The 21,911-nt window shown below is 31.4% G+C and overlaps 3 protein-coding genes across 3 annotated transcripts; all 3 read right to left on the bottom strand.

The window, feature by feature from the left end:
• Window positions 1-1,138: 1,138 nt before the first annotated feature.
• Window positions 1,139-5,939, bottom strand: LOC134271035 (hemicentin-1-like). The gene is made up of 6 exons (XM_062753300.1): window positions 5,617-5,939; window positions 5,169-5,262; window positions 4,501-4,677; window positions 2,216-2,386; window positions 1,465-1,632; window positions 1,139-1,297 (listed from the first exon to the last, which is right to left on the bottom strand). The coding sequence occupies exons 1-6, from the start codon at window positions 5,905-5,907 to the stop codon at window positions 1,260-1,262; spliced, it is 939 nt and encodes a 312-aa protein (XP_062609284.1). The 5' UTR covers window positions 5,908-5,939; the 3' UTR covers window positions 1,139-1,259.
• Window positions 5,940-6,873: 934 nt separating this feature from the next.
• LOC134271039 (A disintegrin and metalloproteinase with thrombospondin motifs adt-1-like) lies at window positions 6,874-13,668 on the bottom strand. Its single transcript, XM_062753304.1, has 7 exons — window positions 13,345-13,668; window positions 12,848-12,944; window positions 11,831-12,007; window positions 8,543-8,713; window positions 7,996-8,172; window positions 7,687-7,857; window positions 6,874-7,026 (listed from the first exon to the last, which is right to left on the bottom strand). Exons 1-7 carry the CDS (start codon window positions 13,666-13,668, stop codon window positions 7,004-7,006), a joined length of 1,140 nt encoding a protein of 379 aa, XP_062609288.1. The 3' UTR covers window positions 6,874-7,003.
• A 1,597-nt stretch (window positions 13,669-15,265) lies between these two features.
• On the bottom strand, window positions 15,266-21,174 carry LOC134271034 (3-oxoacyl-[acyl-carrier-protein] reductase FabG-like). The gene is made up of 9 exons (XM_062753299.1): window positions 21,113-21,174; window positions 19,614-19,747; window positions 19,350-19,442; window positions 19,065-19,150; window positions 18,826-18,919; window positions 18,030-18,099; window positions 17,067-17,103; window positions 16,118-16,181; window positions 15,266-15,760 (listed from the first exon to the last, which is right to left on the bottom strand). Exons 1-9 carry the CDS (start codon window positions 21,156-21,158, stop codon window positions 15,602-15,604), a joined length of 783 nt encoding a protein of 260 aa, XP_062609283.1. The 5' UTR covers window positions 21,159-21,174; the 3' UTR covers window positions 15,266-15,601.
• Window positions 21,175-21,911: the final 737 nt, after the last annotated feature.

The raw sequence follows: 21,911 nt of genomic DNA, 5'->3' as shown, positions 1-21,911 counted from the left end.
AATATTTATTAAGAAAAAATGTGCATTTTCTTCTGCATGTATCTGCGTGTAAAAGACTTCAAAAAGAAACTCATGACTCTGTATCATACATGTATTTGACGATAAATTACGTTTGTAATATTATTTTAAATTGATTGATTTATAATGTCCCTCTCGAGAATTTTTCACTCATATGGAGACGTCACCGTATGCCGGTGAAGGGCTTCAAATTTTGACCTTTGCTCGGCACTCAGGGCCATTGAGCAGTGATGGAAATGCCAACGCCTGCTGCTGACAGGGACCTGATTTTAAATACAAAAAATGGACCCGCAACTTTCACTTCAAAGTGCCGAGCGCATGGCGAAGCAACAGTTGCTACCCATTTTAACGACTAGGTCAGTCGCGGCCGAGATGCGAACTCACGACCTCCCAATCACGGAGCGAGCGCTCTACCGACTGAGCTACCGTGAACGGTATACATGTATTTTCATTTGAAACATCTCCTTACAAATTAAACTGGCATTGTTAATGGTTTTTAAGTTCCATACCGATGAAACGGGAATGAAATCCTTTTCTCGTCGTCTGTCCGTCACACTGTTCCTCTGTCAGACAGCCCCAATTAATTATGCCACTTGTAGATGTTAGGATGATAACTGGCTTTTTGAGTTAACGTTGATGAGCATTCGATTAAAAACATGCAATACATTCCACTTGGATGATTTTTACCGATATTACAGCCTTTTCAATCTTTTAGGGAAACTTGAAGTCTTTTCTGCATTTATTGCCAAACGTTTGACTAAATTGAGCTATTTTTTTGGAATTTTAGTCTTCCTTAATGAGTTTTTAAAAACCATTACATTTTTTTTTCTCTTCAAAGGTTTGTCAATTTTAATCTATGATCTATAAAGGGAATATATTATATTTGTCGGTAGTGGGACTAGTATTGTTTGTGCAATATTCGATATATCATGCTGTCCTTAGATTCCTCTGAAACTTTTTGTTAGCTTGTTGGACATTCTTATGTACGCGAATAGTCTTTTAATTGTGTAAAGCGTAAGATTCATATTAATTGCACAACATCATCAAAATGTAAAACTCGGCTGAGATATCTAAATGAGGAGAAAAGTCATCAAAGCAAGGAAACATCTGATGTCTCATGACACAAAATGTTTTACTTTCCAAAGTTAAGTGAAAAATTCATAAAGTTGCACAGTCAGCTTGACGCTTTGTGTACATATAAAGCATAATGAAAAGACGTTCATCGTCGTGAATATCAAGTCCTAGACCGTATTTCTCTTTCTTCTTTTCCCCCACCATCCTATTAGAAATAAGAAATAATTATACAAAATTGTCGTAAGAATTAATTTTTTAAAATTATTTCATGAGTCTTACTCAGAGCTAATGAAAATTGTGAACAAAATTACTTTCAGTATACGTATACTTTCAGATACCTGTAGGTACAAATGTATAATCTATGTGAATTACCGCATTCCTCTATTTGACAGCTCTTACTCTCCTGTGATGTGCCGCTGCAGCCTGCTCCGCCGTACTGGGGGTAAGGATTGTTACAACTTCTACTCCTAGACTTACTTCCAGTATCACAGGTTTTCGAGCATGAAGACCATCCTCCCCAAGACCCCCAACCTCCGTCAACTAAAATAGATTATCAATTAAACTGAATATCACTAGAATTCTTAGTTGTACAGGATTAAAACAAATTGATTATGTAACCGAGGTTAATATGCTTGTTACATTGACGTCCTCAGTTATCTTTAAACTCTTGTTTTGATCCCAAAATGTGGTTTATGTTTTGCATCCTTCTTTGTTATCTAACTATACACGTAGTTAATTGTTAGAAATACAATATTGATATTGTAACTTCAAATGCACAGTGTATATATCAAATTACGAAAGAAAAAAAATATATTTAAAAAAAGGTGAAATAGCCTCATGATGGATTTGCTAGTCCTACAAGGTATGCCTTTCCCTCCCTAACGCTTGATCCTAGTTCTGGAATTTTCAGAAATTCACGTTTTATGTCTTTTTCACAGACTTCTGCTGCTTTATGGTTTTCTAAGATCATCAATGTTTCTTGCTTTCACTTTTTTTCTAATTGGGTCTTCATAAAATGCTTTGGACGCAGTCTCTTAATTAATCGTTTACTTTGTATTATTAGGAGAGATCCATGAATGAAAATAAAACAAATATGTTTCAAATGTAGAAAATAAAGACTTACTCGGACAACTGTTCGTGTTGCACGATGCAGTGTCTATTGAACTTCCACTACAGTAGTTTCCTCCGTACATGGGACTTGGATTATTACAGCTCCTTGATCGGGATTTTGTTCCACCTCCACACGTCCTAGAACACGAATTCCATCCACTCCAACTGCCCCAGTTACCGTGAACTAAAATACGTTATTGTAAAATTAAACGCATTACGAGGGCTGTTCGGAAATTATTGAGACAATTACATTTACTCCAAAAAGGACGGAGATAATTTCATGAAAATTCATCAACATTTTATAAAGAACGAATAAAACAATTGTACAAAATTTCTAATTCCTATGTTAATAAAAAACGTTTTGGTGAAATGATAAACATGCATATGTCTACCGACCCGGAGCAGCATCGCTACATCATTTAACGTCACTTCAGCCGGAGATGGTTTCGCATGTAAAATGATCCGGATGCGTTTAATACTTTGCCTTCTTTGTATTAACATATAACAGTACCAAAAAAACAGTCTCTTTTCTTAAACTATTGCTTAAAAATGTATGCTGTTGCTACCCGAGTGTAAAATTTTCATTAGTGGGAAAAGATTACTTAAAATCATGCTGTGCCGATTTATGCAACGCGGATCAACGATATTTATACCGTGACGATTTTAATACCGTACGTTATAACTGATGGTCGTCCGGAGCTTTTGATTTTACTCTGGTTGAATTAATTGCAAAAAATTGTATATCAATGAAATAACAAACCCTAACACATTATTTTTTTTCTCGTTGTTACTGTTTTAGCAGGTCGTTGAGTCAGGAAAAGAGTTCTACACTGCGCTACACAAATTCACTGCTCCGCCCTTGACGTCAGAATCCATTTTTTCGTTCTTAGCAGATTTCTCTACCGCGCCTAATTTTTTCTGATCTCCGTATTCCTGATCAAAGTTCTAACAAAGTTGCACAACATGAATTTGAATTAAAGCTGAAAAATTATACATATAAACAGAATTTTTTTCGCTCTTATTATGGGTCCACGAAGAGTTAGAACGCTTGGTGTTACATATTTTCAATATCTGATTTCTAGACAGCTCCGGGTACCCCTACTGATGGCGCATTTATATACCATTGTACAGAAAATATTCAATATTTGTAAAATATTCTTTGCTTTTATTAATTCTTAGTGTATGTCAAACGTACATGCAAATTTTCATCGAAAAACGTTCATTAGAAAGCATAATATACACAATGTCTCAATAATTTTCGAACAGCCCTCGTATATTCTAATTTAACAATAATTCTTATTAAAGTTGTCTCTTTTGAAAAGACGTGATAATTCTTATTCTTAAACACCGTGTATACCTGGGTATTTTGATTTTTTTTTAAGGTTTAACTTATAAAACGCATAAAATTTGAAGTTGGAATGAGGGAATAGTAAGATTCAGCATGCTTATGTTCAGAATGATATGTGATCTAGCACACATATTAGCAATTAAAAGAAACCATTGGTAAGTTTCCTGGATTTATACATTTATTAGTAAGACAGGGCTCTACATGTAACTAGAGTCACAATTCAGAAAGGTTAAACTCGAGTGAGGTTTATGTCGGTAATGACAGATTGTGCTTTATGCAGTCTGTACTTCACTGTAGTTGTATTTAATCAGGTGAAAATTCAAACAAAAATTAAATTTAGATAAAGTTAATAAGCACGGGCACTTTATTCTTTAATTTCTTCAGGAAGTATCAGAATAACATCAAAACTTTCCTAAAAGATAATTTATCATGCTCTTTTATTTGATAAATATGAAATGAGCGTGTCGGGAGTTTATGTACTAAAGTTTTCCATAGGATGGTGAAAATAGCTCTTAGTTTATTCTTGATATTTAAACCCAATTGAATTTTAACATTTATTCATGAAAATCAATAATGAGGTCTTCCAAATATCTTACGGACCTTCGACAAAACTCAGCATCAATTATCATTGTTTACGTTTTTCACAATTCACAATTCCCGACCAGTTGGCTTTCAAAATCATTGCTTGCAAACTAATGATACTCTTAATTTTGATAATATTATAATGAATACGACGCACTCTGTGTATTTTGAAAAACATAACAAGAAATAAATGAATAATTGAGTATCATATAGATATTGTTTATGATTTAATAAAAGTTCGGTATCGAAATACAGTAATCTATGACAGATTGTCATTTTTAAATAGAAGCATTGGAAAGGCATTCTATAAATACTGATTATAGATAAATTGAGATTTAATTAGGAAAAAATAGTTTTAAATTTCTTACTTGGTGGCTCACATCTGTAAGATAATAATGTCCATCTTCCCCCTGGAGAGCAATGAATGGTGTTTTTAGAACCAACACCGGTGAATCCAATGTTGCAGCCGAACGTTGCCGATATTGGATTATTCGTCCGAATAATTGCCTTGCCATTTGTCAACGTTGGCATAGGTTCTGCACAGTCTAGAAAAACGATTTTACATGCATTTTAAATGTATTACGTTCTCAAGGGTGTTTTTTTTTATGAATCCTGATAAAAATCTATCAGAAACATTTATAATTTAATATTTTAATTTTGTTAGACTACGTGCATTCTCGGGACGACTTCAAATAATTGAAAAAAAGAATGTTCGAATTCGACAAATACAACACTTTTAACGATTAAGATCTTGTTTTTGATTATTCTTAACATGAGTAACATCTATTCTCATGACCTGAGAGCAAGTTCATACGTTAACTGAAATTTCAATAGAAGTACAGAGTGCGCAAAATACAAAGTACAAGGTTTCAAATTAACTTTTACTGTTTTGAGTACAATCATAAAAACATTGATCAATTTATTCTTTTGAATTAATAATACACATATGATTTACGCATATAAAAGTTGAGTTTCTTAAAACATATTGTATGCAAACATTAATCATGTATTTGCTATAACAGAAAAGTTAAAATACCTGTTTTAATGCACATGCTTTTATTAAAAGTTGTAACTACACGAGTTGAATAGTTGTTGCATGAAACTTCGCCGCAAATTTTTCTTCCATCCGACTATCAACAAATGTAATCAAAATTAATTCAATAAAATTTAAATTAGTTTAAATTAATTAAAGTTGAAAAGTCTGTTTACTACCACTTTTTATTTTGCATTTCTTAACACAATATAATTTGTATTTCTAAAATTCTTTGGACGAAAAATGAAAAGGTATGTAAGTTTCCTATATTCGTTATACTCAATGTTAATTTTTATTCGTTGAATGCTATTAAATATGAAATCGAGAAGAAACTACGTTTGTCAGTATATTTGCTGTCGGCACTCCTGCAAATAAAAAATATATTTTCATTTTTATTTAATCAAAATGAATTTATTATTTGATAGAAAGATTTTAATTGGCATTTACTTACAGTGTCTGGTAACTCCACATGAACAAAATCCATATCGTCTATTAACAGCTTGGTGTCACTTTTCTTAACACTGAACAATTGGCATGTTAAATGTTTTCGGTCAAAGTTAGCTGAAAGACAACCCCCATGAGCCTGGCATTCCTTGTAACACGAATTCAGACCTATCTTATAAAAAAGCTTGAATGGAAAGTCTGAAAGTTTCTTTCCACTCACATATTCATACTTGGGTGTTAAACATTCCGTGGTAGTATTAAGACAATAGCTAAAAGATAATGTTAGAAAAGCGCACATAACAAAATATCCTGTGTTTGTTGCTGTGTACATTTTACATTTACACATTGTGAAATAATATTTAATTATTTTTCTTTCAGAGCAGCTTAAAATGATACTAGCAAACAGAGGGTTTCATTAAGTATACACTTTAATTACACTTTAAATATCTTGTAAATTTATCATGATTATTAATAAAGATTAGGTAGTGCTACAAAAAAAGGTATTGATTAAATTTTGTGATATATGATATGGGTTTGGAAAGAATGGATTGATCAGGTGTCTTGTTAATTTCAGTCAATACATTCTAAAAGAATGATTAACTGCTAAGCAATAAATAAACATTGTCATTTTGATGAAATAGCAACACGGTGAAATCAGAATAGGCAATATTTCATATTGTGATGAGATGACATTTTTTCTGAAATAAAATCCTTTGCCTTGCACTACTATTGTTTCCTCCTATTTCTTTTGAAAGTCTTCATATATTGTTATCACCTTTGTTTGTGTTATTTAATGACATATTGTGATGGTCACATGCAGAATATCCATGACATTTTAATGATTTATTTTCTGAAATAAAATCCTTGCCTTGCATTACTATTGTTTCCTCTCTTGATTTCTCTTTAAAAGTCTTAAAATATTAATTTCTTAAACAGAACTATGACTGGGCGAATTTTAAACGGGGCAAAATTGTTCACAAGTTCCAAAGGGCGAAAATAATACGGGGCGAAAATAACCCTGTATACAGTATTAAAGATCACCTGTCTTCATGTATATATTTATTTCAGGAACAATTTTTTTAAAAAACACAAGATTTATTTTCCTCTGTACAAATTATAGCTCAAGGAATTATTCCGTGTCATGTAACTTTAAAAAATATACACTCCAAAACGAAACCTTTTCAATGTAAGTTTTTATAATACAGTAGCACATATTTGGTTTCAAAAACTCTTCAAAATTTATATTTTGTGGAAAAAAATGACATCGGTAATAATTGCATGAAGCTATTATTTTACAATTCAGCCAATCTAAAGATCTGTAAAATTCCATATCAAAAATTTCATCATCATATTCCGGACGGAATACAAAAAGTTCATCAAAAGGTCATGGATCACTACCTCCTTTTGAACAACCATCCTATGAAATAAACAGAACACATGAAATAATGATTCATAAATTAAAAACTTAACATGTTTAGTTTTATTTAAAATGATACTTTTAATTCGATGTTTAAAATAATAAATCATGTATGAAAGCGAAAGAAAAGTATTTCTCCGATGAAAAAAAACTTACAAGACCTACATGTATAAGATTGATTTGGCATAAAATTGTGTGACTTTTAAGTGATCTATATTATTATACAACAAATGCATGTACATATATTGTCAAAATAATGTATGTACATGTAGAAACATTTGACAGTATAGACAATTTGAAATTATTAAATCTAGGTGACTTTTTCGTCCACTGTTTCACAATGATCACAAAATATGTGTATTTTAAAAGCCTTAAAGATAAGACAAAAACATTAATAATATTTAATATCCATTACAGTTAATCATCTAGTTTGTTTTCCGAAAGTTAGAATTCTCTCCCTGTTTTTGATTTAATCGTTCGAATTATTAGTTTGATTTCATTGTTTATTCTCTCTCTCTCTCTCTCTCTCTCTCTCTCTCTCTCTCTTAAATTTTAATATATCTTTCAAATGAAAGCAGTCTTGGTGTGTAGATGAAATTCTGCTTATCAATATGTTCATCATTGTAACTTATTGTGTTATAATCATCATAATTGAAGTACCTGGGCATACATTGGTGTTGCAGTACGTATATACTTGTAGTGTGCCGCTACAACCTGCCCCTCCATACTGGGGGTAAGGATTGTTACAACTTCTACTTCGATATTTGGTTCCAGCATCACAGGTTTTTGTACATAAAGACCAGCTTCCCCAAGAGCCCCAGCCTCCATCAACTAAAAAATTATTAAATTATTTTTCATAATTCTATAACATTTCCCTTGATCCATTGGTTATATGTATGCATGTGTGCACAGGGTCGGTATAAAATTAAAAGAAATATGTTCATTTAGTTTCTTTGTAAAGTGACATACTTGGACTTGGACACTCGTCGGTGTTGCATAATGTTGTGTTCATAGAACTTCCGTTACAGAAGTCACCGCCATACATGGGAGTTGGATTATTACAGTCACGTGATCGATCTTTTGTTCCATTCCCACAAGACTTAGAGCATGTATTCCATTCACTCCAACTACTCCAGCTTCCGTGAACTAAAATGCGTAGAACTGTATTTTGAACGCACTATACAGTATACTTGAGGATAATGTAGACCTATGTTTTGAACGTTTGGAGGCAATCAAAATTCATGCAATGTTGTTAACTTAATAGATCTAACTGAGTTATTTGTGGAATAATGTAGGGAATGAAAATGCAGTTTACCTATACATGTTACAGATACACTTCTACATGAATCGTTACTAATTTATTTTCTATTAAACAAAAATTAAATATATATTTAATTAAAGCTTAGCAGATGATATATTTTTTTCGGGGCAATCCAAAATAATGAAGTCAGAAAAAATCAACTGACCATGCAAGTTAATATGTATGATTTGAGTTAGGCAATTTCAAAGTACATACTTGGACAACTGTTCGTGTTGCATAATATTATATTTGTTGAACCACCGCTACAGTAATTTCCTTCGTACATGGGCATTGGATTATTACAATAACGTAATCGGGTTTTTGTTCCACTTCCGCAAGTTCTCGAGCAAGTATTCCATTCGCCCCAACTGCTCCAGCCCCCATGAACTAAAATATGAATTATTATTTTCAAAAGTATTGATTTTTTTTTAAATATATTCTTACAATTACAAATTCTGCATTCTTAATAAGAAACTAATTCAACATTGCATTAATTATAAATTTTAATAAATTCTGTCCATTTAAGGGGTTTTTCAGAATTATAACAAGATTTTATGGATTAGGAGGTGTTCACTATGTTTCTGCCCCACCACAGCATGATACGCCCGTCAAATATTGTTCAATAATCATAAATTGGTTAGGGTGCAACAAGTAACCTTGAATAACATGACACAGATTTCAATGATCTAATTTCCATTTCTTATCATGTTTAAAATATTGTACATACATCTCTAAGAGACTTACAGTGTAGGGATTAATTATAACTAATAATACATAATATAATTCTAAACTGGCTGTGTTAGAGCTTAACAAATATCTATCTGCAGCTTGAAATTGTTTATTGCATATTTTATGAAATAGTGGAAATGCTACCGTCTAATAAAAATCAAAAATTAATTATTCTTTAGACTATAAAATTCTAAGTGAGACATGACTGCAATTTGTTGCAAATATATAAAAATTGTAATGTTTTTTTTTTTTCAATGAACACATTGAATTATAATGAATTTTAATTATGTTATACAATACTAATTCAGTTTTAATCATACACTAAAGCATCAATTTGTTTTAATTACATTACACCAATTGAATGATCTTTATTTAAACTACAGCCATCAAGAACTCTTAATTAACACAAGCAACTATAAGGCCATTTCTTTTTGCCCAACTCCCGAGAGATAAATTAAGATAGCACTACATGATCTAGAGACGCTCTTGCCAGTTAACTCCCGACAATAAACTCATTAATTTCTCTCTAATTTGACATGCAAATTTCTGCTATCAAAATTCTCCTTGACCAGTGCTTGATAATTATGCCCATGGGACAAACTGAATTCCTCTCAAAACAATAACATTTATTACAGAATTTGCTGTAAAGTATATGATGAAAAAATAAGTTTTTACTTATATATTTAACATTCTTTAATAAGGATACAACTATATTTTTACATTTTTTAGGATTATGAAATTTAAAATTTTAAAGACTTAGTTTTTTTTTTAAATCACTTAAATTAAAGGTCACAGTGACCTTGAAATAGGTCCTTACACACCTTCTACCAAAGATGCATAAATTGTCCAAGTTTGATGATTGTAAGTCTAATAGTTTTCTAGTTATGAGCCAAACAAAATCACAAAAGAAAAAAGAAAAAATGTCTGTAAAATGCAGAAAAATCATCCAATCATGATTAAAATACCAGGTGCACACCTTCATATGGTGAATAATAAGTGTATGAATTTTCAGACAAATCCATCCAACAGTTTCTGAGAAACGGTCCGGACAAAATCTTGTCTACAGACAGACGGACAGACGGACAGACGGACAGACGGACATGGTGATTACAATATACCCCCCTAAACTTCGTTTGCGGGGGTATAACTATACCAAGACCCTTAGGATCCAATGTTTCTTACTTATGCTTAAGGGAAACAGAAGAAGCACATGGATATGAAGCTTAAATTTTGTTGGGTTTTTTGTTTGGTAATTTCTAAGCGATTTTTGTCCCCCAGATCATTTGGTACGCCAGAACATGCTCTACGTATAAACAATTTCTAATGAGGTAAGCTATTGAAAAACAAGTTGATGAAACAAGGATATCGACAGTCTCGTCTAAATTCCTCCTATAGTAAGTTTTTATGGTCGATACAATGATCTAATCAACAAAGAACTTTATTAGGTAATAATCAATATTTGCCCCCAAAATCAAACTTTGATGGAGATACCGGGGGTATATTTAATTAAGTTCTTAAACAGGGGAGTATATGCTGACTTCAAAGCAATAAATATTTTCATAAGTAATGACGCCATATGTACGTAATGACGTTACAAACATGACGTAAATTTCAGTTTTTTATGAATTTTACAGAAAAATGTACATATTCTGTCGATATTGTGAGTAAAAGTCACCGAGCGCATGTGTGTTTAGGATCCATATTTTGATATAATGTGTAGAATGATAATATCAATGAAATATGTCAATACTGTTCCTGAACAAATTTGCGCTCTATAAATTTTAAAGCTAAAATTGTTGAAATTTTGTCCATTTTGTCCTCTTTCTGAAAAAGGATATAAAATCGGACTATTTTGTGACGTCATAAAAACAACAATTGTGAATACACTGCTTTGACACTATAATATTTTTTGTTAATTTATATTGCTCATACAATTTATTGAATTCAGCACATTTCAGGAAGTTTGCAAAATTTGACTTTTGTGGGGGCAAATATATGCAATGTACCGCATATAGTTCTTTAACCTATCAATAAATCAAATGCTTACAGACGATTTTCATTCACATTGCTAGGTCATTATTCACACCAAATTCTCAATAGATATCCCGATCATGGCAAGGAGCACACCACCGAGGCCTGTTCAACAAGGCAAACGTTCGTGATCATGAGCGCTCGCCAAAATTCCATATACCTCCATAAGAAATGTTCACGAACAATTGCTCTGTTTAACAGGCCTCTGGTATGACTGGTCGGCTGACGATGCTCACTCCTTCAAAGCACCTGATCCCACCTCTGATGTTTTAAGAGGTCCGTGTTCGCTCTGTTTCCGATTTGTTTTATTTATAAATGGACTTTGCGTTTGAATACAGTTTATAATCTCCATTTTAAATTAGTCTATTTGAGAAACCGTTGAAATATTACTTTTCGAGGTCCATTTAATAAAAAAAAGCGTTATTAAAATTAATACATTTTTTCTATCTTTATGTACGTGTAGTAATTGTAAATCATTTTAACAGTTTTTTTTTCCAAATCAAAGGATATGCATAACTACAAAACAATATACAATTATATCCATAACAAACTTTTTTCCAATAAAATCGGGAAAAGGTACATATAAAGACATGCTATTTTCCCTTTTTTATGTAAATGTAACAAATAAATACAATGGACAAAACAAAGATCTAGACCTAGTTTTAAATACTCTAGCTGGGCTGCCTGGCACCCGATGATCTAACTTAGCTTTACAAAGTTAACAGACAGTCTGAAATTCCTCACCTGGTAATTCACATCGATAGAATAACGATGTCCATCTCCCCCCTGGAAAGCAGTGAATGGTTCTTCCAGAACCAACACTGGTGAATCCAATGTTGCAGCCAAACTTTGCAGTTATCGGATTATTCGTCCGTTTTACAACATGTCCGTTTGCCAAAGCTGGAAGGGGTTCCGCGCAATCTAGAATTATTGAATGGGTTTTTTATTGTTTTTTTCAATAATATTAGAAATCACCTGAAAATATCTAAAAATTACCACTAATTTAACTAAACAAAAGACACACAATGTGTTTTTAATTTAAGGATATCCGATCCTCAGCCAGGAAGGATAACTCCAAATATTAATATTTAATTTGAAATGCATCAAAATGAAGCTTGAAAATGAAATTTTTTCATGCAACAATTATCATTTTATTCATCTTTACAAGATTCAAGGTTTTTGGAAGTTTTAAAAAAGGTCTTATAAAAGTTGACATTTCTACCCTATAAAAGGAGAAAAAATTAATACTGTTTTAGAGAAATAAGATTTTCTTGAATCCAGCCTTAGTTACCAATGCTTTTAAGCATGATATGAAATGAGAAGTGATTTATGTGTTTTTTTTTTACACGATTTTTTTCAAAAAGAAGACAAAAAATACCAAATAAGTATACAAATCAAGACAATTTCTCTAAATGCCTGGATACCTATCATTTTTTAGCCTAAATTATATTTGTTGATCAATTTGCAATTAGAAAATGCATTGCTGATATTCCAATAAAAATTTAACTAAATTTTCATATAAGATTACACACAGAAATACTGTTTTTAACTTTGTGGAGTGAATTTTTGATTACAACTGCAATATAATTAACTAATTTTATTTTTATTTTTAATCTTACATTTTAACACTTCAATTGCAATCAAAATTTATATCATATCTTAAGTCTAAGTCGGTTTCATGATCCACGGACCTGCAGTAATCTGAGTATCATGTCCCATATAAAATTTCAAGCAATTATAAAATAGAATGTTATAACATACCTGTTTCAATGCACTTTCTTTTACTGAAAGTTGTAAGTTTACAAGTTGAGTAGTTGTTGCATGAAACCCCTCCGCATTTCTTATCCCTTCCATTGGACTATTGGCAAAGACATACATTTTTATAAGCATGCTGATATCTATTTTTAAACCTTTAACCCTAACTTTAAATTGATTTTATTTGTTAATGAAATACATAAAAAGATCCTTGAAAGTTCAAAAATGGCATTATAAAACTATTTATCTCGTTCTTTGTGTTTATTTAATCCAAATCAAATTCAAAAACGTTTTCTCATGTTCAATCTAGAATATTTGCCTTGATAATTCAAAAATTGACCAATTATAAGGAATAAAGAATTGTTAACCATTTTAAAAGATCTTCTGAAGGCATGTTCTACCCAATGATCTGTTATACATGTAAACAGAATATAAATCTTGCTTTAATCATATTCAAACTTGGTTATAGCAGAAGCATTCTGAATGAGTATTATCAAACTTACAACTTTGGGTAATTCCATGTGAACAAAATCTCCATCTACTGTGAGTGGTTTCACATAAGTTTCCTTTTGACTCAGCAGTTGACAGATGAAATGTTGATTGTCAAAGTTTGCTGAAAGGCAGCCACCGTGAGCTCGGCATTCTTTGAAACACGCATTTGGACCTAAACTACTCAGAACTTTGATGGGGTAGACGGAGAGTTTCTTTCCACTTCTGTAGGTAGGTTTGGGTGTTAAACAAGTTGAGGTAGAATTTAGATCATCGCCAAGATATGCAGTTAAGAAAGCGCATGTCACAAAATATTCTGTTTTTATCCCAGTTTTCATTTTCGCACGTTATTTAAATTCGGTTGCGTATTTGTTCAGAGCTGTCTTAAAAAATGTTACAAGCAACTTATATATAGATTTCATTAAAAACTTTGAAGATAATCATAGATCATGTAAGTTTTTACATTGAGAAAAAGAGAACTGATTAAGGTAAAATTGATTCTACTTAATATCAATTATTTAATTGTTATCCCTAACTTGAGTATTCCATATGAAAATGAAATATTCGATCAAGCTCTTGAGAATTTTGGCTCAAAATATGTTCAAAGAAGTTTAATTATCGCTTCGATTATCAATTAATTGAAAAATTTTTTGCAGCATGTTTTAGACCCATCTTACTCATGTTACTCCAGATAAACATCTATCGCAAGATGTAGCTATATCTTAGTCTAAGATGGCATTTAGCCAAGTTACAGCAGCGTTTAAATTTCTTCTTATTGTATCTGTGAAGCGTCCGAATGATACCATCACACTTCTTGCAATTAATTGTTCTCTAGTTTTTAATTATTGGAGAAGGTGAGTATACTTGCGAATAATCGTGGAAATGAAACGATCACTTCAACGATATTTACTTAATCATGTTAATAGATTTCAATTTATTTGGTGTTAAAATACATATACACGTACATGTACTCTAAGTACTGAAATTTGAATTTCTTCTACTTAACAATTTTTAATCATTTAAATGGTAAAATAAATCAATAAGTTCTTTATTTTGTTTTTTATTCGTTTTATCGTTCAAGGTTCCATAAGATAATAAATTGCAACATATTAAATTCTCTTTTTCTGTAGTTTCAAACTTCAGCTGTATAAATTCACAACTTGAACATGAGGAATCCTTTCGGAGCAAAATCTTAGATCAGGGGAAATATTTCGCTGATTTAATCTTGTTTTAATTAGTACATGTAATGTTGTTTTTTTTAGTAAACTTTTTTGATAAGTTTGCGTTTTTACATAGTTTTCATTTTGTTTACTAAATCAAAACCTCATTAATGTTTATTTGCTAGTTAAGCAATGCTTTTAAGAAAGTCAATGCTTGGTTTATTCTTTGCTTGTTGATGCTGATCCTTACAATGCCGACCCTGTTGCTAGCTGGATGCTGATGTTTATTTTGCTGATTCCAAAGCTGATTCCGAACTGATTTATGTAACAAAGTTGCTGATTCCGAAGCTGGTTTATGTAACAAAGTTAACTCCCTGCACCGTAATTTTGGGTCATTGCTAAACGTACATGTATATCTTTTGCGAAAAATGTTTCAAAAATATTTTAAGGAGATAGTAGCCAAGATGAACACAAAAAAAGACTTCAGCATTATAATCGCAAATTTTATTAAATGAGAACTACCTTTAGTTCTTATAATTCAGAATTATCAATTTATAAAATTTATAAAGCATAACTTAAAAGCATACTTTGTTTTGTTTTGAACATATTTTATTGACAACATGTCAAAGGGATTCTTTACGTCTTTTCTAAATGTTATGTTTTAAATAATACATTTATACCATTTATATTAAAGGAAAACAAGATATTTCTCTGTAAAAACAAGAGGCTCATGGGCCACATCATTCACCTGAGCACATTGGCTAGAAAAAAGTTTATTAGTACAGTTTGCGTTATTACATTCTGCATTGATGTAAACGCAAACTGTAATAATTCAAAATGCAATTATTACAGTTTATTACATTTTTCTTACTTCCCTTATAAAATTACAATTTCTTCACAGTGATAATATAAATAATTTTCTCTGACTAATATCACAAAGTCTGGATATGGAAATATGTTCTGTCTAAATCATGAGTATGTTCCTTCACAAAATTTGCTATTACTTGTTTCTTTCATTAACAAAAAGATATCTCAAAAGAGAATTTTAAAAAATTCTTCACAATGAATACGCACTGGATATTTTCTTTTAAAACTTCTTATATTCTTGAAGTTATCGTGGACAAAGTACATGCTTTCCCCCGTCCACTAACATCTGTACTCCAGTTATAAAGGAAGCGCTGTCTGAGGCTAGAAAAGCTATTGTATTGGCCACCTCTTCTACTTGGCCAGACCTTCCTAGGGCATGTGTAATTTTACTCCGTTCATGAAACTGTAAATAAAATCATTCTAATTAAGTCAATGTGAAAAAGTAACCTTTGATTTAAAATTTTGATTTCATAAATGAATTTCGATACGGATTTATAATGCAGCATCCAAACTGTTTTTTTTTTCATTTGTATGAATTTAAATATTATACAGTGTAAAAAATGAAAGACAGTGTTTGTTATTATTTGTTGTTTGTTTGTTTGTTTTAAAACAATCTTTTCCTAAATAGGTACTTGAGTATACTGTATATTGTTGAACAAGAAAAGACTATTCAGTAAAAATATTTCTAAACTGCAAACATTTTCCATAATCTCTCTTTACAGTAAACAATGGAATGGAAAGTGTGATAAATTAATCTTACCTTCTGATAGGCCTCATCATCCATCCCCCCTCTTCTGTGGATTTCTGTGACAATCACTCCTGGGCTACAAGAAAAAAGCTCTGAGTTCAACAAAAGCAAACAACCACCATGAATTACCAAAACAATTTAACATTTTCACGAAGTTACATATATAACACACTAATGATGAAGTGCCATATATGGAACCGCATAATTGTTTATGCTAAAAAAAAGAACTCTTTCTATTGTGGTGAATGAAACATATGAAGATAACGAACAGTATTCAAGATCAAGAGTCCATAAAACAATACAAAGGAGGAGCATTGCAAACACGAACCCCCAACACAGCAGAGGTGGGATGAGGTGCCATGCTACTTTAACAATTCAATTAGCATTTGACGTATTTTGTTACATCCTTCAAGTTTACATGTTACAAAGTCACAGTGAATGAAAATCACTTCGCTGTAAGCGTCAATTCATTATAATACGTGGTTTGCTTTCAGCGTGTTTTACCGTAATTGTTACAAGTGTGTAATTTTATTAAATCCACATAACTGTTTAATACATTAAAAAAACGCTTTCTATTTTTTTTCACAAATTCTCATATGAATACAAAGTGCAAAAAAAAATTTTTTTTGAGTAAGACTTAATAATCATCCAAATCTTTTTGATGTCGACTTCAGAGTGCTGTTCATGTTTTTAACAAAAACAACATCAGGCATTCATTATAAACTTTATTTGTTTTTTTTTCATAAAGATATTTTCAACATAAAATGACCAGGATATCTCAAAAAAAAAAAAAGAACCCAATTTAATATTCCATATACATTCATTATGAACTTTATCTGATTTTTTTTTCATAAAGATAATAAAAATCTAATATTTCATACAAATAACAATTCAAATATATCTGAAACAGTAATCCAACATCTCATACACCTGTGTCACAGAGATAGGTAAATATACTTACTTGACACTGTTCACCCTAACTTGTTTTGGAGCCAACTCTGAAATTTAATAAATTATTAATCCGAGATTCCTCTGACTCTAACCCCTTCTTTTTACATTTGGACAGGTGCAGGTGAGAGTCAGAGCGGATGTCATATTGAAAAGTGGAAATTCAGCGACACCCTATCATCCCGTTACTTTTCTCAATTTTCAATTATCAAATAAAGTTTTAAAAAAGATTAACCTTTGGTGCCATTCCCTCTTTTTAGGAAATGCATATACTCTCCCCTACACATGTCACAATATAAAAAGCAGGTGATAAAGTCAGATGCATCTCGGATTAATGAATTATCAATTAGATATATCAACATGGTGCAACCTGATTTATACAGTACATACTTAATTTCTTTTCCTTATTTTCCTCCCACCTTTTTTTCAATTTTCAATTATAAGCGTCTCCTCCTAACCCATCAAACTACTCCCATGAAATATACAATTCAGGTATGAGAAGTTTGTAAATTTATAAAACTAATCCTTTTATTTCTTCTTTTATTTTTTTTTTGTTTCTGTTTAGTTACTTACAAAACAGTTTTTAAGTTATTCAATTAATCGTTTACCTTTATTTTTTCTGTTAGTCAGTGATGAAAAATCCAAATCAAGGAGAAAAATTCTATATACCCTACTTTCCTTCTAAGTCAAAAATTTGGTCATTATAAATGTATGCGATACATGTATACATGAATCATGTATAAGGTAAAGAAATAGGATATCACACTGCATTGACAATTAAAACACTCTTTCGAAAAGTCAGAAACATCAACAGATAATCCTCTTGATAAACCTTCTAGAATACTACATATTAATGAATTTACATAAGATAGGCATGAATTGTATGTTTGTGTGAATATGTAAGTCATACTTCTTTACAAATTAAAATCAACTGCAGACATTCTATTAGATGAATGTTTTAATTAGGAATACTGACCTATGGCTGTACATCTGGTGAATTGGTCCACAGCACTTTTTGACATGCAGTATGCAAGAACTCCTGGAAACTAAAAAATATTAAGTAGAAAACATAAATGCAATAAGAACAAAAATATGTCCTAAATTTACAATATTGAACCCGTCATCATAGATGTAGCTCAGTGGCCATGCTCCGAAATCAGATGGTCAAGTGATAAAATCTTGGTTACGACGGACTTAAATTGATAAAAAAAAATCTAAAACAGGAGGTACATGTACTGTTCCTTCTTAGAGCGCTCAGCACTTTGAAATTAAACTTCAGAAGTCTAAAGATGACATCTTAAAAACCTAAGCCCTGTGTCTCTGCTAGCGTTGGTCGATAAAGAACCCTCACTGCTCTATGCTTCAAAGTTTCAGACACAGGTCTAAATTTGAAACCCTTTCCAGTGATATAATGATTTTCTATATTATATGCGTGAAAAATGCTGAATTGGGACATAAAACAACATTCAATTAATCAACTCAAATCAAAACATTTAACTTCAATTCTTCAAATACTAGTCCCTTCTTTTCAACAAATATGTAGTTTTTATAAAATAAGAGGGGCTTATTTATAATACATGCACATGTATATTTAAAAGACCGACAACGAATTAAAAAAAAAACGTTCTGACAATTAAAAAAACAGTTACTTTTTATCTGGATCAAACAATCTCCGAAAAATTGAAATATTTCACATGTTATTAAAATCTACTTAAGATTTTTTTTACGTACACATCTTTGTAAACATCAGTTCCATACAAATGCACACTCACAGATCTAACTCCATTTACACTAGATACATTTACTATGTTTCCTTTTGTTTTTATGAGATGAGGTACTGCAAGCATGGTCAGATGATAAATAGACCTAAAAACAAAAGAAGATTATTTAAAATGCATTTTAATTAATACAGATTAACTTTTTAAAATACATAATTTAAAATACAAATTAAGCTTTTTGTATTAAAGGCCAAGTCAATTTTTTGGTCTTGAGACCTTGAAATAAACACAACCTGACGTTGATATTCATGACTTCATCATACTGCTCCAGCGATGTTGTTTCAATGGTTCCACTTTTTACTATTCCTGCATTATTAACCTACAAAGGATAAATGATTAATTCGTTAATGAGACTTTTTCTTCAAAAGCTTTTATTAAAAAAATATATTTGATGTATTGACAAATCTTATGTTAATATTGAATAAAAAGGTATTAACTGTGTATTGAATATTTAGTATATAATACATACTTTTTTAAAAAACAAATTTGTATCAATATTAGTTTAAAATTTCACCCACCAGAATGTCTAATTTCCCGTAATGTTTTACTGTTTCTTCTACAAGCCGTTTTACAAAATCTTCATTAGTCATATCACCAACAAGAGTAAAGGGCTAAAAAGAAAGGCAGATAAACTTTTAAAAAATAATAGTTACAGAGAGTGTAACACACATGTGGGATATCAGTCTGTCCCTTTCATGAAAGTGAAAAATACTAACGTCTGTAATTTTTTTAGACCGGCGCATGTTGAGAAATTTTTTTATGAATTTTAACTCTTTACAAACCTTCTTTCCATTTCCTTTCTCACATTCAGCCGCTGTTTTATTTAAATTTTCGACATTTCTACCAGTAATGGCCACTTCTGCTCCTAATTTACAAAACAAGATGGCTGTCCCGGCACCAATACCAGAGCTGGCCCCTAGAAATCAAATAAATGTACTAGTACGATAAATGTCATAGTAATACTTAATGTGGAAGTTCAAAGTAAATGGCAGAAAAAAAAGTAACAAGTTAAATCTGCGCCCTGTCCAAAACTTGACAGTGTATTAATTGTAAATAATGTGAAGAAACTGCCAAGAATTCTGCATTTTATGGTGTTTAGTAATTTAAAAAATGCGCAACGAATAACACTGCAATTATATTTTAGAAATGCATTTGTAAATGAAATATATAGTGGAAAAATAAAATTATGTCTCACTTATTTAAGGAATAACTTACGACGTAAGTACAAATAGTGAGTCATCGAAAAGTCATTGTTTTCAAATAGCTATTTTCAAAGTACATGTAGCTTAACAGGAACAATATTTACAGGCTTATTTCAGCAAGGCCTAACTTCCCCAGTTTCGGAATACGATTTTTTTCTGATGTCAAAACATAAAAGAATCCATGGAGCTTAAAAAAAACGTAAACGCATAAATAAGTTTAAATCATTTTTTAAAACGATAACAACAAAACAAACTGCAGTATACACCATTAAAAATCCTTTTTTTTAAATACAATTTCATTTCTTAAAAACTGTTTTCGATGCCAAATACTTTTAATAATCAGGGTAAACACACGGTTGTCATCTGGTTTTGTACATTGAGTTTTGATGACATGTCACGACACGAGATTATGTGATCCGTAATTGGAAAAGATGCTACAGTCTGATTTATTAATAAGTGTAATTTTATTTGAGCAGTGATCGTTTTGATTGAGTAAAAACTGAATGCATGTATCATACTTTCAAGTTATTGTTGCATGTTTATCTAGAATTTGAAAGCCTTAATTACTACAGCGAACCAAAACGAAAGAAGCCCGTCAACCAAGCAGAAGGAAATAATCCAGTTTTCTGTGCGTGTCTTTCATTATTTAGTTTCTGTGATGTTGTCTTAAAGTTCATTTTCAAAATTTTAGTTACAATTATATTAGAAAGTTGGGCACAACCTACCAAATTGCCATTCATCTCCTGTTTGGTTAATTGTGCGAGGAATATGTTCACTAAAATCCCTAATGCCTTTGCAAAGGCGATTTCAATTGCTTTATTTGAATAAAAATACGAGAAAAAATCCACCATTTGGTCAGTAGAATTCGACACCGATATGTAAGATTGTCTACCAATGTGAAACGGGGAATAAATTACCATTTCGTGTGGTTTGTCAAACTTGTTCAATGTGACAATCATTCTTATTCAAAATACATCAACAATCTGCATTAAATATTGCTAAAGGTCAAATGAATATTTAATTCGTCCTTTCTATATATCCTTAAAGAATTGTCACGCTTGAATAAAGAGGTAACATACCTGTAATAAGAGCGACTTTTCCGTCCAATCTTCCAATTGATGCCATAATTTACAACCGGTTCTTGAGAGTGCTGCATAGGAGTGAAAAGTGTAACTGAAATAATGCTTGATTCCGGATCTTGGAGAAATGCTCCCTCTTACTTGGTACTCTGATCGAGCTAAAGCTTTAGGTCTTTCAATATGAACTTCTGTAGGAGAGTACGTTTTTAATGTCTATTTATAAAAAATAATATATTTTTCAACAAGATGATCAAACACTGTTTTATTGCAGCAACAAGATTTATATGGGGAAAAATTGCGATAGCACAGCCCCGTTGAATTTTCCACTAGGACACTGAAAGCTCCCTTTAAATTTTTGTAACTCTCTGAATTTGCTCATTTGAAATCTGTACAAAAGAATCTGCACAGTTCTTGACAGGAATATACAAAGCGGTCAGTAAAATTGCTCAGTCTTATAATGAAATATATGGAGACAACGAACGGTATTCAAATTCAAAAGACCATTGAACATTTTAATACAAAATAGGAGCAGAGTAAACACGGACCTCAGAAACATCAGAGCCGGGATCAGGTGCCATGGAGGAGTGAGCATCCCCTGCCGACCGGTCATACCCGCTGTGCACTCCTTGTAATGATATAGGGAAATAACGGAAATCCATCGTCAACTCAGTGTATAAATAATGGACTAATCATAAGTATGAAAAAACGTCAGTAAGCATTTGAATCAATGATAAATCGTATTTGTTGACAAGGTCATTGTCTCGACCATATAGAACTTTAAACGAGACTGTTGATATTC

Source organism: Saccostrea cucullata, unplaced genomic scaffold, assembly GCF_032062105.1.
Source record: "Saccostrea cucullata isolate Sc308-1 unplaced genomic scaffold, CSIRO_AGI_Scuc_v1 ctg3502, whole genome shotgun sequence".
Classification (NCBI taxonomy): Eukaryota; Metazoa; Mollusca; class Bivalvia; order Ostreida; family Ostreidae; genus Saccostrea; species Saccostrea cuccullata.
Note: the sequence above shows the minus strand (reverse complement) of the source record. Positions and strands in the feature narration are given on the sequence as shown.

What these genes read in the sequence shown, in the direction of transcription:
- LOC134271035 (XM_062753300.1), bottom strand. Translation starts at nt 5,907, where the DNA reads ATGTGCGCTTTTCTAACATTATCTTTTAGCTATTGTCTTAATACTACC. An exon ending in TTACAGATGTGAGCCACCAA is followed by an intron (nt 2,387 to 4,500) that starts GTAAGAAATTTA and finishes AACGTATTTTAG; the next exon opens with TTCACGGTAACTGGGGCAGT. An exon ending in CTGTCAAATAGAGGAATGCG is followed by an intron (nt 1,298 to 1,464) that starts GTAATTCACATA and finishes TATTTCTAATAG; the next exon opens with GATGGTGGGGGAAAAGAAGA.
- LOC134271039 (XM_062753304.1), bottom strand. Translation starts at nt 13,668, where the DNA reads ATGAAAACTGGGATAAAAACAGAATATTTTGTGACATGCGCTTTCTTA. An exon ending in ACATGGAATTACCCAAAGTT is followed by an intron (nt 12,945 to 13,344) that starts GTAAGTTTGATA and finishes CTTTGCCAATAG; the next exon opens with TCCAATGGAAGGGATAAGAA. An exon ending in CGACGAGTGTCCAAGTCCAA is followed by an intron (nt 7,858 to 7,995) that starts GTATGTCACTTT and finishes ATAATTTTTTAG; the next exon opens with TTGATGGAGGCTGGGGCTCT.
- LOC134271034 (XM_062753299.1), bottom strand. Translation starts at nt 21,158, where the DNA reads ATGGCATCAATTGGAAGATTGGACGGAAAAGTCGCTCTTATTACAG. An exon ending in AAAAGTCGCTCTTATTACAG is followed by an intron (nt 19,748 to 21,112) that starts GTATGTTACCTC and finishes TTTGATTTCTAG; the next exon opens with GGGCCAGCTCTGGTATTGGT. An exon ending in ACGGGAAATTAGACATTCTG is followed by an intron (nt 19,151 to 19,349) that starts GTGGGTGAAATT and finishes TATCCTTTGTAG; the next exon opens with GTTAATAATGCAGGAATAGT.